At 42.2% G+C, this 14,261-nt stretch overlaps 1 protein-coding gene across 4 annotated transcripts in view; it reads right to left on the bottom strand.

Moving 5' to 3' along the window:
* Window positions 1-4,227: 4,227 nt before the first annotated feature.
* The window catches only part of VPS45 (vacuolar protein sorting 45 homolog (S. cerevisiae)), a 91,715-nt gene continuing 81,681 nt past the window's right edge, over window positions 4,228-14,261 (bottom strand). For 3 of the 4 annotated variants that reach the window (XM_011937760.1, XM_011937759.1, XM_011937762.1), the window contains one exon: window positions 4,228-4,845. In XM_011937760.1, the coding sequence (XP_011793150.1) occupies window positions 4,758-4,845 (88 nt within the window). In that variant the 3' untranslated portion in view covers window positions 4,228-4,757. Of the gene's footprint in view, window positions 4,846-6,587; window positions 6,682-14,261 lie in introns of all 4 variants that reach the window. The other variant, XM_011937761.1, reaches the window with a different exon arrangement.

The raw sequence follows: 14,261 nt of genomic DNA, 5'->3' as shown, positions 1-14,261 counted from the left end.
CGCCTTTAAAACAAAAAAGAGAGCGGGAGCCTGGAGGTCGCGCCACCCAGAACTCTCATCAGGAATTCACGCTCCTAGGTGCTAGGGTGGCCTGGGCAGGTCGGATGCTGGGGAAAAGTTGTATGCTCCGGAGGGGATCGACTTGTTGGGGGATGGGGTGGGACAGAAGTTGCTATTAATACACGTTTCTTCCAGTGTACAAAGCCTCAGGCCTTATTGTAGCCTCAGGAGAATAATCCTAAGGATGAGGCGGATTTTATGATCTCCATCTCACAGGGACAAAACGGAGACTCAGAATAGCTGACGGATTTGCAGACACAGTGTCAATGCTGGCAGGAATAGAATTCTGTCTCCAAACCATGATCCTTTATACCAAGTGGCTTTCAATATAAGTTCCAGGTGAGGCTTAAACTTCCTGCCACCTGGGTATCTTTTCCCGCTGCACTGATAGGTAAAAATCCCATCCTCTCTACAGCGCTGGAGCCCAGTGGAGGGAAGGGCTGAACGCCCAGAGAATGCCCTGACTAGGGAAGCCTCTGCTGATCCCTCCTACAGCAGATCTGCCTCAGAGCCTCCAGGACACATCTTAGCAACTTCATGTCTTTTCAGTATATATATGTGTGATGGAAAAGGGGAGTGAGAAACCCCACTCTTAGGTATTGGTTTCATCACCATTCTGCGCTTTGGTCAAGTCACTGAATTTCTTTAGGCCCGCATCCCTCCACATATTAAGTGGTGAGGGATGAACTGCCATTTTTATCAACAAGGAAAGTTAGGGGAAGACATGAGATGACCTCTGAGAGTCCTTTGAAGATATGTGTTGTCTTCCAGGGCTAATTTTGAAATAATAAGCTAATAAACACATTGCCTGGCACATGGCAAACATGCAATAACCACAAAATGAATAAAAATCCCTGGCACTGAGGAGCAGGGAAAAGGAAAAATCCTTTTTCCAGAGATGTCTCAAGATAAAGGTGTTGGCTAAATTTGTGGTTTGAGTAGTGGAGGCTGTTTTGGCTTTTTCTGGTATGTCAAATGAAAGAGGGGCTCCCTCTCCTTTCCAGTCCCACCTTTCCTCCTAATCCAGTGATATTCCTCTCAACTTCTTTCCATTCACCATACCAATTAATTCCACAATTTTAGACTGACACAGAACCTTATCCTTTCAAAATGCTCTTATATGTCATTTCTTTACACTTTTAGTGCCACCTTGTAAGGTATATAGATTAACTATTAATATTTTCATTTGGAAAATGAGGAAACAGGGCATGCCAGATCAACTGACTTGCCCAAGTTTATACATCAAGTTACTGGCTAAATGGATTAGAATCCAAGCTTCCTGACTGCAGTCTCCTCTTCAGATTTTGTAACCCCCTCCCATGGGCATGAGTGTGCACACACCACGTTCCCCAAACCATCTTGTCCCCTTCCCAATGTCTCTATTTTCTAACCCCCTGTTTAAAGAGCGATGAAAAAATAATGAGCAAATCCAGGATGTCTTCATATGTGAGGAAGCAGTATGTCCAGATGTACTGGTGAGGAAATAGCCTGCACGATTTTTTGAGGGTTTGCTGGACAAACACACGAGTGGTTTAGATTTATCATTTAAATACATTCTGATTTATGGGAAAAAAGTAATTCATCATTTGCCCCATCTTCCTCCTTTCCCAGTAGTCAACAAATATTGGGCCGCGCGTGGTGGCTCACGGCTGTAATCCCAGCACTTTGGGAGGCCGAGGCGGGTGGATCATTTGAGGTCAGAAGTTCAAGACCAGCCTGACCAACATGATGAAACTCCATCTCTACTAAATACAAAAAAAAAAAAAAAAAAAAAATTAGCCAGGAGTGGTGGCACTCGCCTGTCATCCCAGCTACTCGGGGAGGCTGAGGCAGGCGAATTGCTTGAACCCAGGAGGCAGAGGTTGCAGTGAGCCGAGATCGCAGCACTGCATTCCAGCCTGGGCAACAGAGTGAAACTCCATCTCAAAAATAGATAGATAGATAGATAGATAGATAGATAGATAGATAGAACAAATATTTGAGTGCCTCCTATATGCGAGGTCCAGGGTTCCTTTCATGCTGCATCAGATAGGTGCCAGAGCATTGTGAAACATCAGGCAGAGGGGCTAATGAAAAAGAAAAACCCTCCAAAGTAATTTTCAGATTCCAGAGCAGATGCATGTGGGCTGCAGAACCTTCGCTGCCTGTCTGCTCTCTTAAGATGTTACATAAATCGCTGGCGTCCTCTCTTTCTCTGCCCTGCTCCATCCTGTGATCCTGCCCCTACTTTCGTTCACCTGTTCTCCCTTTGTCCTGTCACTCACCCCTTTCCACTTCCTCTGGCCTATTCTTGAAGCTGATTTGTCTCACCAGGTGAACTTCGTGGTACCTGAATTGGGATGTAGGTCGGACTGTTTTCCAAAACCAATGCTTAAGTGAGAAATCTGAGAACGTATGGGTTCCTTTACACATTTTTATAGCGCTGTCTCCTCAGCGTTCCTCAGTGAGCTTGACACTACACACACATAAACCATAGAAATCACTCTCAGTCAGTTTCTGTCTGTGGTGGAGGTAAGACACTGGGAGGACCTCATGATGGGGGTACCTCCCTAAGAACATCTGAGGATAAGACGCGACTGCTAGTAGCTGTATTCTATAACAGAATATTTTATAACTTCACTTAAGGGAGAAAGGGAACTATTAGAGATAAAAACTTGTGAACTGCTTGCAAGTTTACTGGGCGGAAACTGTTATTCAAACACAGTTGTCTAAAAACAAATATCCTTGGCTTTTGTGGAGTAAATGGAACACAGAGGTTTTGACCAGGGCATTTCCACTTATGGGGGAGAGGATTATTAAAAGCGTACAAGATCTTAATTAAAGTGATGTTTTTAAAGGGCACAAAAATTAAGGGCCAGTAATAATGGAATCAGCTCTGTAAATCCTACACAAAAATATGAGTCTTTGATTCTTAATAAAGAAATGCCAACTTCTGACATCAAACACCCTGATAGTAGGGCTCATTTCTTAGACTTCTTGATATTGTCAGTTGAGTAGGCACAATGGAAGCAGATGAATAATGAGGAAAATGATATAAGGAAGGTCTCTGTTTTTGCTTTTTTTATTCCACAGCGTTATCTTGCCGATAAGAAGAGAAGCGCAGATATTCCTGCTTGGAGGAGGGAGTTTTTCATATTTTAAAACACTATATAACTTGTAAAATGCTTCATTTAAAATACTCCATCCCCAAGTGCAGGCTGTCCCAAAGACTTACAAAAAATGAAGAAGAAAAAATTACCCAAAGGGACCCACAAAAGCCAAAAACAAAAACAAAAACAAAAAACCTTGGATTTTAGCTTGGATTTTACTTCATGAGTGTGTGTAAAGAAACAACAGCTGAGGCCGGGTGTAGTGGCTCACACTTGTAATCCCAACACTTTGGGAAGCCGAGGCGGGTGGATCATGAGGTCAGGAGTTCAAGACCATCCTGGCCAAGATAGTGAAACCCCATCTCTACTAAAAAAAAAAAAAAAAAAAAAACCCAAAAAAACCCAAACAGCTGAGAGCTGGGAGGAGTGGAGAAAAGAGAGGGACAGAATGACCTTTCAGCTTTTCCTTCTATTTTTTGAACTGCTTATTAGTGCAATGATTAGATGTGCAATGATTAAAATGCTTAGTCCAGTCATTTTACATGTGATTCTGTACAAAAATTAATCTTATTTACTATTAGCTAAATTTTATTGATTACTGTACACCAATGTTTTAAGCACTTTTCATGTATCATCTCATCTCATTTAATTCTTATAATCCTATGAGGAAGGTTCTGTTTTATAAACGAGAAAGCTGAGCCACAAAGAGGCTAAATAACATTCCCAAAGCCATATAAATATGACATAGATTTGACCCTTGCTGTCTGATGCTAGAGAATATTTATCAACATACAAGTTTACACATACACACACACACACACACCAGGGAGGGATTCTGTTTTGGTATTTTTGCTATGATGATTTGAGGATACCTTAATTTCCTGGCAATAATGATACTATCAGTTTATCCTGTTTTCAAGAGAGGTGAAATTGACACCAGAATTTATTATTTGCCTTGACATACTTTAAATATCCTTCAGGTAGAGATAATGCCTTCATTATGTTCGGTGTGAAACCAGCTCATGTCCCACCTCATAAATTCCCAAAATTAGCTCCAAAGAAATAAATCACTCATATCTTTTCACAAAATGGGTTTTTATTGTGGTCATACATGGTTTCTCAGTGCCACAGAGAATTGCTATATAGGGACAAAAAATTTTGGATGGCTCTATAAAGAAACATGGTAGGTTTTCAGAAATAAGTTATGCAGGAATGTGGTTAATGAAAAGCAGAAAGGGTCAGGGGAAGAGAAAGGAAGTCAAGGAATGTGGTATCTACATCAAATGATTACTTTTTAAGCCCCTCTAGGCTCTGATAATCCTTTCCCCAAGTCAGATCCCAACAAAATTCATCAGTAACTGAAGTGATTGTGCTAACAGATACATAAAGACTACCGGAGAAAAGTGGGTTGAGATGGGCTGAGACTTATTGTTAGGTCAACTCTGGGAGTCTTGTGTCTGTGCCAATCACGAACCTGTGGGCTACCTGGAGATGAGTTCTAACAACCAGCACAGAACCCAAAGCTGCTCTCCAACACCTCTGGTTAGTTGGGAAAGCCTGTAGTGGGGGCGAGAGAGGAAGCTGTGCCCTTCCCCCAACCACTGTTTTTCATCTTCTGCTCGCTGACCTTGATGTGACTTGAGAGCTCTCCTTGCTTCGGCTGTGCAGTCCAGAAGCCAGAACTTCCTCTAGGAAACTGATAAGTAGTTTGAGGTTACTTGAAAGAAAAAACAAAAGCATCTCCAAAAATAGAATGTGTTGCTCTGGACAGCTAACCAGATGAAAATATATCATGAATAGTAGGCAAGAGGTACTGGTCTGATATTTGGGTATAGAATGGAAGCATCAGTTGAGCACTACAACATCCATACTGTAAGGACAGTCCTTCTGTGCTCTTCCCCAGGGTCTTCATTTTGTTTTTTTTAGAATTAAATTTGGAAGGTCTATTAAGACTAACATTTCAAGTTTGAAGTTTTATTTGGGAACCCCGACTTTTTAAGGGCAAGGCCACTATATTAACTCAGTACCATGTTACATCAGCACCTGTTATCTCTACTCTTTAAACTGTCTCAGAGCTTGTATGTTGTCTCTAGTTTCTTCCTTATCCAATCTACTCTCCAGAGTAGCACCAGAGTTACTTTTCTAAAATATGGATTACAGGCCAGGTGCGGTGGCTCAGGTCTGTAATCCTAGCACTTTAGAAGGCTGAGGCGGGTGGATTGCTTGAGCCCAGAAGTTCGAGACCAGCCTGGGCAACAGAGCGAGACCCTGTCTCTAATTAAAAAAAAAAAAAAATTAACAAATAAAACAAAATACAGATTTTATCCTGTTATATACTCTCCCCTCTTCTGCTTTAAAACCTTTCTTCTACTAATGGAAAATGTACAGTTCAAGGCCTTCCATAATGTGGCCTAATAATGAATACTTATATTCATTTTGTTCTGAGCACTTTTTAAAGCCATATGTGTATATATATGCATATATGCCTGCAGCCCTGTCAAACAGATGCTACTATTATCCTCATTTTAAAAAAACGAAGAAGCAAAGCTATAGAGGGGAGGTTAAGTGACTTGCCAAGGACTATCACAACAGATAGTAAGTGGCTCAGCTGGGATTCAAACCCAGGCTCTAGATTCTGTGCCTTTCAGCATCATACAATACTGCTTCCTACTCGTCTATTCCATCTCTCAGAGTGCAGCCTCTATACCATCCATGCCGAACAACTCACTGTTCCTAAACATGTCATGAGCTTTCATACTTCAAGTAGTTATTCTTACTATGTCCTATGTTTGAAATGTAGGGCTATTCTTTCTCTGCTGAAATGGCACGATCTCGACTCACTGCAACTTCCGCCTCCCAGGTTCAAACGATTCTCTTGCCTCAGCCTCCTGAGTAGGTGGAATTACAGGCATGCGCTACCATGCTGGCTAATTTTTGTAGTTTTAGTAGAGACAGGGGTTTCACCATGTTGGCCAGGCTGGTCTCAAACTCCTGGCTTCAAGTGATGATCTACCTGCTTTAGCCTCCCAAAGTGCTGGGATTACAAGTGTGAGCCACTGCACCTGGCAGGAAACTTTTTCTTTAAGACTAAGGATTAAAAGTCACTTTTCTGGCCAGGCATGGTCTCATTCATACATACATACATAAATACATAAATGTCACTTTTTCTGTAAAGCCCTTCCAGACCCCTCCATGCTGAACTAATTACTATTATTACTTTATCCCACTCCTATCTTAGCACTGTATAATTGTTGCCAAGATAGACTGTGAGCTTCTTGGGAGGTAGGGAGAAGTCTTACTCACCTTAGATCTCCAGGGCTTAACACAGAGATATCCAATAAAGTTATGCTGAGTAAATGAATAAAATAGCTACCCATTGGCAAGAGAGCCTTCTTTATAATATAAAAGTTACTTGGATGGATGGGTGCGATGGCTTACGCTGTAATCCCAGCACTTTGGGAGGCTAAGGCGGGTGGATCGCTTGAGCCCAGGAGTTCGAGACCAGGCTGGGCAACATAGTGAAACCCAGTCTCTATAAAAAATACAAAAATTAGACAGGCGCCTGTAGTCCCAGCTACTTGGGAGGCTAAGGCAGGAGAATTGCCTGAGCCCAGGAGGCAGAGGTTGCAGTGAGCCACGATCGTGCCATTGCACTCCAGCCTGGGCGACAGGAGTGAAACCCTGTCACAACAACAAAAATAACAACAACAACAACGACGACAACAACAAAAGTTATTTGGATGCTCAGGACTCTCTCTCAGAGCAGATATTTAAAAGACAGAGGACTGGAGGAATGACCAGGTATCTTATTACCATTGTTTTGCAGTTTTAGACTGAAAGATTCTGGGCTTGGAGAATTTAAATTCCAAACTCCTTTGCAAAAGAAAAAATTGCAAAGTAGAGGGAAAGGAGTAGAAGCTAAGTTCATTTGTTTCTCTGCGGAAATACAGACATCTTTGGCCTGGCTTTTTGGCCAGTTGGACTGGAGACAATTGGAGGTCAGAAAACAAGTGTTAGGAAATGAAGTAGCACTGATTTTCTTTTCTTTTTCTTTTTTTTTTTTTTTGAGATGGAGTCTTGCTCTGTCGCCCAGGCTGGAGTGCAGTGGCCGGATCTCAGCTCACTGCAAGCTCCGCCTCCCGGGTTTACGCCATTCTCCTGCCTCAGCCTCCCGAGTAGCTGGGACTACAGGCGCCCGCCACTGCACCCAGCTAGTTTTTTGTACTTTTTGGTAGAGATGGGGTTTCACCGTGTTAGCCAGGATGGTCTCGATCTCCTGACCTCGTGATCCGCTCGTCTCGGCCTCCCAAAGTGCCAGGATTACAGGCTTGAGCCACCAAGCCCGGCCTGATTTTTTTTTTTTTTTTAACAGTAATACAACAAGTCTTGGTGACTTCTGGAAAGAATGAAATAAATGTGCTGGGAAACCCTATAGGAATTTATCAGGGGATATTTGATTCATTTCCAACTCTGCTACAAAGGGAAGAAATAAAGATCCTCCTCTGTATATCAACAAGACCCCACATTCTTGACTATAATGAGAACACACTTACTATTTATATTTACCAAACCTAATTTTGTTTCCTAGGGCCACTGTGACTTAAAAAAATATATATCTATTTGGGGACTCTGATGAGTCATTGCTCAGAATGCTTAAAAAATTATGGGGAATGAACATATTGGTAGCTGTACCCCAAATTTAGATTATGTTTAAAAACAAAAGAATAATTTTTCTTTCTAAATTCGTTTTAAATCAATCTCACTTAAAAGTAAACTCAAAAATCCCCTTCTCCTGTGGTGCCATAGTCCAGTTCAGTTCAATCCAATTCAACAAATGTTTAATGAGTATCCATTATGAACGAGGCGTTGAACTAGGTGTACAAATGAACACCTTAATTATGATTCCTACATTAAGGGACTCTCAGAGACAGATACACAATCACAATCCAATATGAGTATAAACAGAGGCAGTGCCAGAAACTAACAGAGTGGATTAATGCTACTGCTTTTTTTGGTTTGTGCTGTCATCAAGGGTGTTTTCCTGACTCCATGTATAGAAGGAAGGTGGGTGGAAAAAAGCAGAACCCCAACCCTGATTTTACAAAGTCAACCTTGAGAAGTCTTGAGTCACACACTGAAAAGCAAGCTTCTTCACTTAGATCGTTGGTAAGGGACTAGAGACCAACGTTTATAGGATTAAAAATATTAATTACTAAAATAATTCAGCTGAACAACTGTGTTTCTCTTCCTAAACAAAGCTACCACACTGTAACAAAACTATGTGTGTGTATGTGTATATAATTTAAGGATATGTCTTCCTCCTTTTTCACTATACTCCACAGGTAAAAATTACATGTGAATTTCTTATACCAAAGACACCAAGGGGAATCTAGAACCTGAACAGTGGTATAATAATATATTAAAAAAATGGAACTTGTGGGGAGCAGAAAAATAGGAAAAGACTTTCAGGAAAATGATGAGAAAAACCCCAAGATATTTGCCATAATGGAGTAATAAGCTCCTAATTACAGCCAAACACTTTCTTGGAGATGTTAGGAGTATGGCAGTGGGTAAGGGAGAAGGATAAGATGAAATTTTTAATAGCTCAAAACACTGAAAACGCTCCTCACCTCTCCTTTCAACTTCCACTGCTTGCAGTTTTCAGAGCCACTGCTGTGTTTCATACTTCTTTGCTTTTGCACCTACTATTCGAAGGCTGTCCCATCCGTCTCATACTTTGTTTGGTGGAACTACGCATCTTTAAAAACCCAACTCTCACGTTATTATTCCTCTAGGAAGCTTTCCTCAACTGCATTGCCCTCCCCTTAGAGTTACGTGCTCGTTCTTCCATATCTTGTAAATATCCTGTGTTGTAATTTATTTGTCTATATGTCTATTTTCCATGCAAGCCTATGAAGCTTTTTGGGGCACAAGGATACATGAGTACATTCTCTTTGTAAAAGTTTTAAACAGCACACATATACCTCATCTTCCTTGACCCTTCTTATCCTCATCACTCCGGAAATAACATAATTTGATCAACAAATATTTACTGTCTACTATGTGCTAGGCACCGTTCTAGAAGCTGTGAATACAGCAATGAAGAAAGTAAAAAAAAAAAAAAAACAAATAAACAAACAAAAAAACCCCTCTGCTCTCATGGAATTTATATTCCAATGGGAGATAAGGAAAATAAAATTAATTAGTCATTACTAATAGTAATACAACAATAATAATGGTGTACACATATTACTATATGCAAAGTCCTGTTCTAATGGACAGAAACCATTCCACTTTAAATACACATGCACACACACATGAAACACAGAGAAGTCAAGATCTTACATCTTAGAAGTGGAATTGGGATATAATCCCAGGCAATTTGGCTTCAGTTTGTTTTTTTAACTATAATGCTATACTGCCTCTTTGTAATACGTTAGATGAAGAAATACTATGGGAAAAGATAAAGCAGGTTTAAAAAAGGAGTATTGGAGATGATAGTGGTGTGAGATTTTAAAACTAGTGACTGGGCTGGGTGCGGTGGCTCACACCTGTAATCCCAGCTGTGGAGATTACTGTGGGAGGCCAAGGTGGAAGGATCACTTGAGGTCACAGGTTTGAGACCAGCTTGACCAACATGGTGAAACCCTGTCTCTACTAAAAATACGAAAATTAGCCAGGTGTGGTGGTGCATACCTATAATCTCAGCTACTTGGGAGGCTGAGGCACGAGAATCGCTTGAACCTGGGAGGCGGAGGTTGCAGTGAGCTGAGATTGTGCCACGGCACTCCAGCCTGGGTGCCAAAGCAAGACTCCATCTCAAAACAACAACAACAACAACAAAATAAAATAAAATAAAACAAAACTAGTGACTGGCTGCCCATGGTGGCTCACGCCTGTAATCCCAGAACTTCGGTAGGCTGAAGCAGGAGGATATTTTTAATCCTATTGCTTGAGTCCAGGAGTTCAACACCAGCCTGGGCAACATGGCAAGACCCTCTACAAAAAATTTAAAAAATTAGCTGAGCGTGGTGGTGCACACCTGTAGTCCTAGTTCCTCAGGAAGCTGAGGTGGAAGGTTCACTTGAGCTTGAGCCCAGGATTTAGAGATTGCAGTGACCTATGATCATGCCATTGTACCCCAGCCTGGGTGACAGAGTGAGACTCTGTCTCAAAAAAAAAAAAGAGTTCATCAATGTTAGGTAACAGCTTTTCTTGAAGAGGAATAAAATACTACCATAAAAAAATCCCCCCAAAACAAAAACAAAAACTAGTACTCAAGGAAGGCCTCCCTGAGAAACTGACATTTGAGCCAAGACCTGAATGAGGCAACAGAGCATGTATCTGGGAAAGAGCAAGTGCAAAGGGATCAAGGCTCTGTATGTTTAGGGAAAAGAAAGAAGGTTAGTGTGGCTAGAGTGAAGTGAATAAGGTGTTGGATGGTAAGAGGTGAGATTGGAGAGGTAAGGAATGGGTAGAGTGGGCTATAAGGAGAGATCATGTAAGGCCTGGCATGTCATTGTAAGAATTGTGGTTTTTACTTTGGGTAAGATGAGAGACATCTGGAGGGTTCTGCAAAAAAAATGTGACATACCCTGAATGACACATTTTCACAAGATCACCCTACTACTATATTGAGAAGGGGGTGTTGGGGGACAAGTGTAAAGCAGCTGCAGTAATCCCAGTAGGAAGTGATGGTGGCATGGACCAGAGCAGTATTGGTGAAAGGGCATTAGATTCTGGGTGTATTTTGAAGGTAAAGCTCTCAGGACTTACTGATAAGTCAGGATGTAGGTGTGAGAGAAAGAGGAGATTCAAGAAAATGCCAAGTTTTTTTTTTTTGCCTAAGCAACTAAAGGAATGGATGTGCCACTGAGGTGGGAAGTCGGAGGGAGGATTATGTGAGGAAGAAACATCAGAAGTTTGGCTTTGATCACGTTAAGTATGAATATTTATTAGATGTTCAAGTAGAGATGTCAAAAAGACAGTGGATATACAAGTCCAGAGTTTGGGGGAGAAGTTTGGTCAAGAAACACTGGTTCTCAATGGGGTGAGGAGGAGTGTGATTTTACTCTCAGGGGACATTTGGCAGAGTCTGGAGATGTTTTTCTCCTTGCCATAACTGGTGGAGTGCTGCTGGTATCTCACGGGTATAGGCCAGGAATGTTGCTGAACATCTATAATGCAAAGGACAGTCCTCCACAACAACAGATTATCTGCCTCCAAATAGCAATAGTGAAACTCAGGACTAGAAATATAAATCTGAGAGTTAGTAGCGGAGACAGAATTTAAAGCCATGAGACTGAATGAGATGGCCAAGGGAGTTGGTGGCCAAGTCCCAGGGATTCCAAAAACAGGAGAAACAGCAAACGAGACAGAGAAGGAATGGCTAGTGAGGTAGGAGGACCAAGACAGTATAGCTCCTGGAAGCTAAGTGATAACAATGACCAGTCTGCGCAACATAGCGATACTGCATCTCTATTTTTTTTAAAAAACAGAAGTGGAGGAACTGTGTCAGATGCTGCTGATAGGTCAAGCAAAATGAGGACTGAAAGTTGACTCTATGTTTAGCTATGTGGAGGTCCCTAGGGACCCTGACAAGATTTTGGAGTGATGGAAGTGAAGGCCTGAATGCAGTAGTTGAGGAGAATATGTGTGTTTAAGAGAATATGTGAGGGAAGGAATTAGAGACAGTGAGTATAAACAACTCTTGGATAATTTTCCTATGAAAGAGAACAGAGAAATGAGATGGAGCCTAAAAAGAGTAAGGGGATTAAGAGAGGGCTTTTAAAGATGCAGAATATAGCAGGCTATTTCAAACTGATTTTTTTTTTTTTTTGGGAGACAGAGTCTCACTCTGTCGCCTAGGCTGGAGTGCAGTGGCACAATCTCGGCTCACTGCAACCTCCACTTTCCGGGTTCAAGCAATTCTCCTGCCTCAGCCTCTTGGGTAGCTGGGACTACAGGGATACGCTGCCACACCTGGCTAATTTTTTGTATTTTAGTAGAGACAGGGTTTCACTGTGTTGCCCAGGCTGGTCTTGAACTCCTGAGCTCAGGCAATCTGCCCACCTTGGCCTCCCAAAGTGCTAGGATTACAGGCGTGAGCCATCATGCCTGGCATAACAGGATATTTCTATGCTTCTATAAATAATCCAATAGATAGGAAGAAAACGATTTGGGAAAGAAAGGGGAGCGAGTTTGGAGTGATATCCCGGTGTAGGTGAGGTGGATGGGCTCTGGTGCCCAAGTGGAAGAGCTAGCCCCAGCTAGGAGCATTCATCCCCTATGACACGACAGAAGGCAGCGGGTTTTCTCCCTTCTAATTATCTTCTAATGGTTTGTCTTACTAGTTAGTGCACATCTTGAGTATTACCTTCTTCATTCTTAGTATAAAATGGATGAATTGTTTGCCAAATGAACACGATTCAGATACAGATTTTTAACAGAAGACCCCAGCTTAAATGTCACCTAGTATGCTAAACTTTTTCTAAATATCCAACAGCAGTTTTATCAGGAGCAAGGGAATAGGTTGGCATTCAACATCTACGACTGAGGCTGGGCTCACACCTGTAATTCCAGCACTTTGGGAGGCCAAAGCAGGTGCATCACTTTGAGCTCAGGAGCTCGAGACCAGCCTGGGAAACATGGTGAATCCCCGTCTCTACTAAAAAAATACAAAAATTAGCTGGGTGTGGTGGTGTGCACCTGTGGTCCCAGCTATTTGGGAGGCTCAGGCTGGAGAATCGCTTGAACCTGGGAGGTGAAGGCTGCAGTGAGCCGAGATGGCACCACTGCACTCCAGCCTGGGTGGATAGGCTGTCTCAAAACAAACAAATCTACATCTGGAAATACCAGGAATCTCACACAAAGAGATCATCCTGCCCCTCACGTTTAACGAATAATGAAGAACTTCTCATTACTTCTCAAATGTGGTATACCTTTTTTTTTTTTTTTTAATCTTGCTCCTGTCCTTAGTCATGCTTTTCCTCAGCCTTGACTGCTTTTTCTTCCTATGGAAATCCTACTTATCCTTTATGGTCTAGTTCAAAAACCACCTCCTCTGTGAGGCATTTCCTAGTTACTCTGTCAGAATTAATTATTTATATTTAGGATACATTTTATTTAACTTCTGTACATGAACACTTTTCAATTTTTTTTTTTTTTTTGAGGTGAAGTTTTGCTCTCGTTGTCCAGGCTGAAGTGCAGTGGCATGATCTTGGCTTGCTGCAACCCCCACCTCCTGAGTTCAAGCAATTCTCCTGCCTCAGCCTCCTGAATAGCTGGGATTACAGGAGTCCACCACCATGCCTACCACCATCACACCTGTAATACCAGTACATTGGGAAGCCGAGGTAGGCAGATCACCAGAGGTCAGGAGTTCAAAACCAGCCTGGCCAACATGGTGAAACCCCGTTTCTACTAAAAATACAAAAATTAGCCGGATGGGATTTCACGTGCCTGTAGTCCCAGCTACCCGGGGGGTGAGGCAGAATTGCTTGAACCTAGGAGACGGAGGTTGCAGTGAGCTGAGATCATACCACTGCACTCTAGCCTGGGCGACAGAGTGAGACTCAGTCTCAAACAAGAAAACCAAAAAGAAGCAAATGAATTTATGAGTCCTAAGGGTGTAGTCCAGATTGGTATACCAGCTTACATCTTTCTTCCAGTTCCAGTATTTTGTTTTAAAAATGCATAATTGGACAGGCACGGTGGCTCATGCCTGTAATCCCAGCACTTTGGGAGGCCGAGGAGGGTGGATCACCTGAGGTCAGGAGTTTGAGACAAGCCTGGCCAACATGGTGAAACCCCGTCTCTACAAAAAAAAAAATACAAAAATTAGCCAGGTATGGTGGTGGGCACCTGTAATCCCAGCTATTGGGGAGGCTAAGACTGGAGAATCACTTGAATCTGGGAAGTGGAGGTTGCAGTGAGCCGAGATCGCGCCAGTGTACTCCAGCCTGGGTGACAGGAGCAAGACTCTGTCATAAAAAAAAAAAATAAAAAAATAGGCTGAGTGCGGTGGCTCAAGCCTGTAATCCCAGCATTTTGGGAGGCCGAGACGGGCGGATCACAAGGTCAGGAGATCGAGACCATCCTGGCTAACATGGT

This window comes from Colobus angolensis, unplaced genomic scaffold (assembly GCF_000951035.1).
Source record: "Colobus angolensis palliatus isolate OR3802 unplaced genomic scaffold, Cang.pa_1.0 Scaffold169, whole genome shotgun sequence".
Taxonomy (NCBI): domain Eukaryota; kingdom Metazoa; phylum Chordata; class Mammalia; order Primates; family Cercopithecidae; genus Colobus; species Colobus angolensis.
The sequence above is the reverse complement of the archived record's forward strand: the minus strand, read 5'-3'. Positions and strand labels throughout refer to the sequence as shown.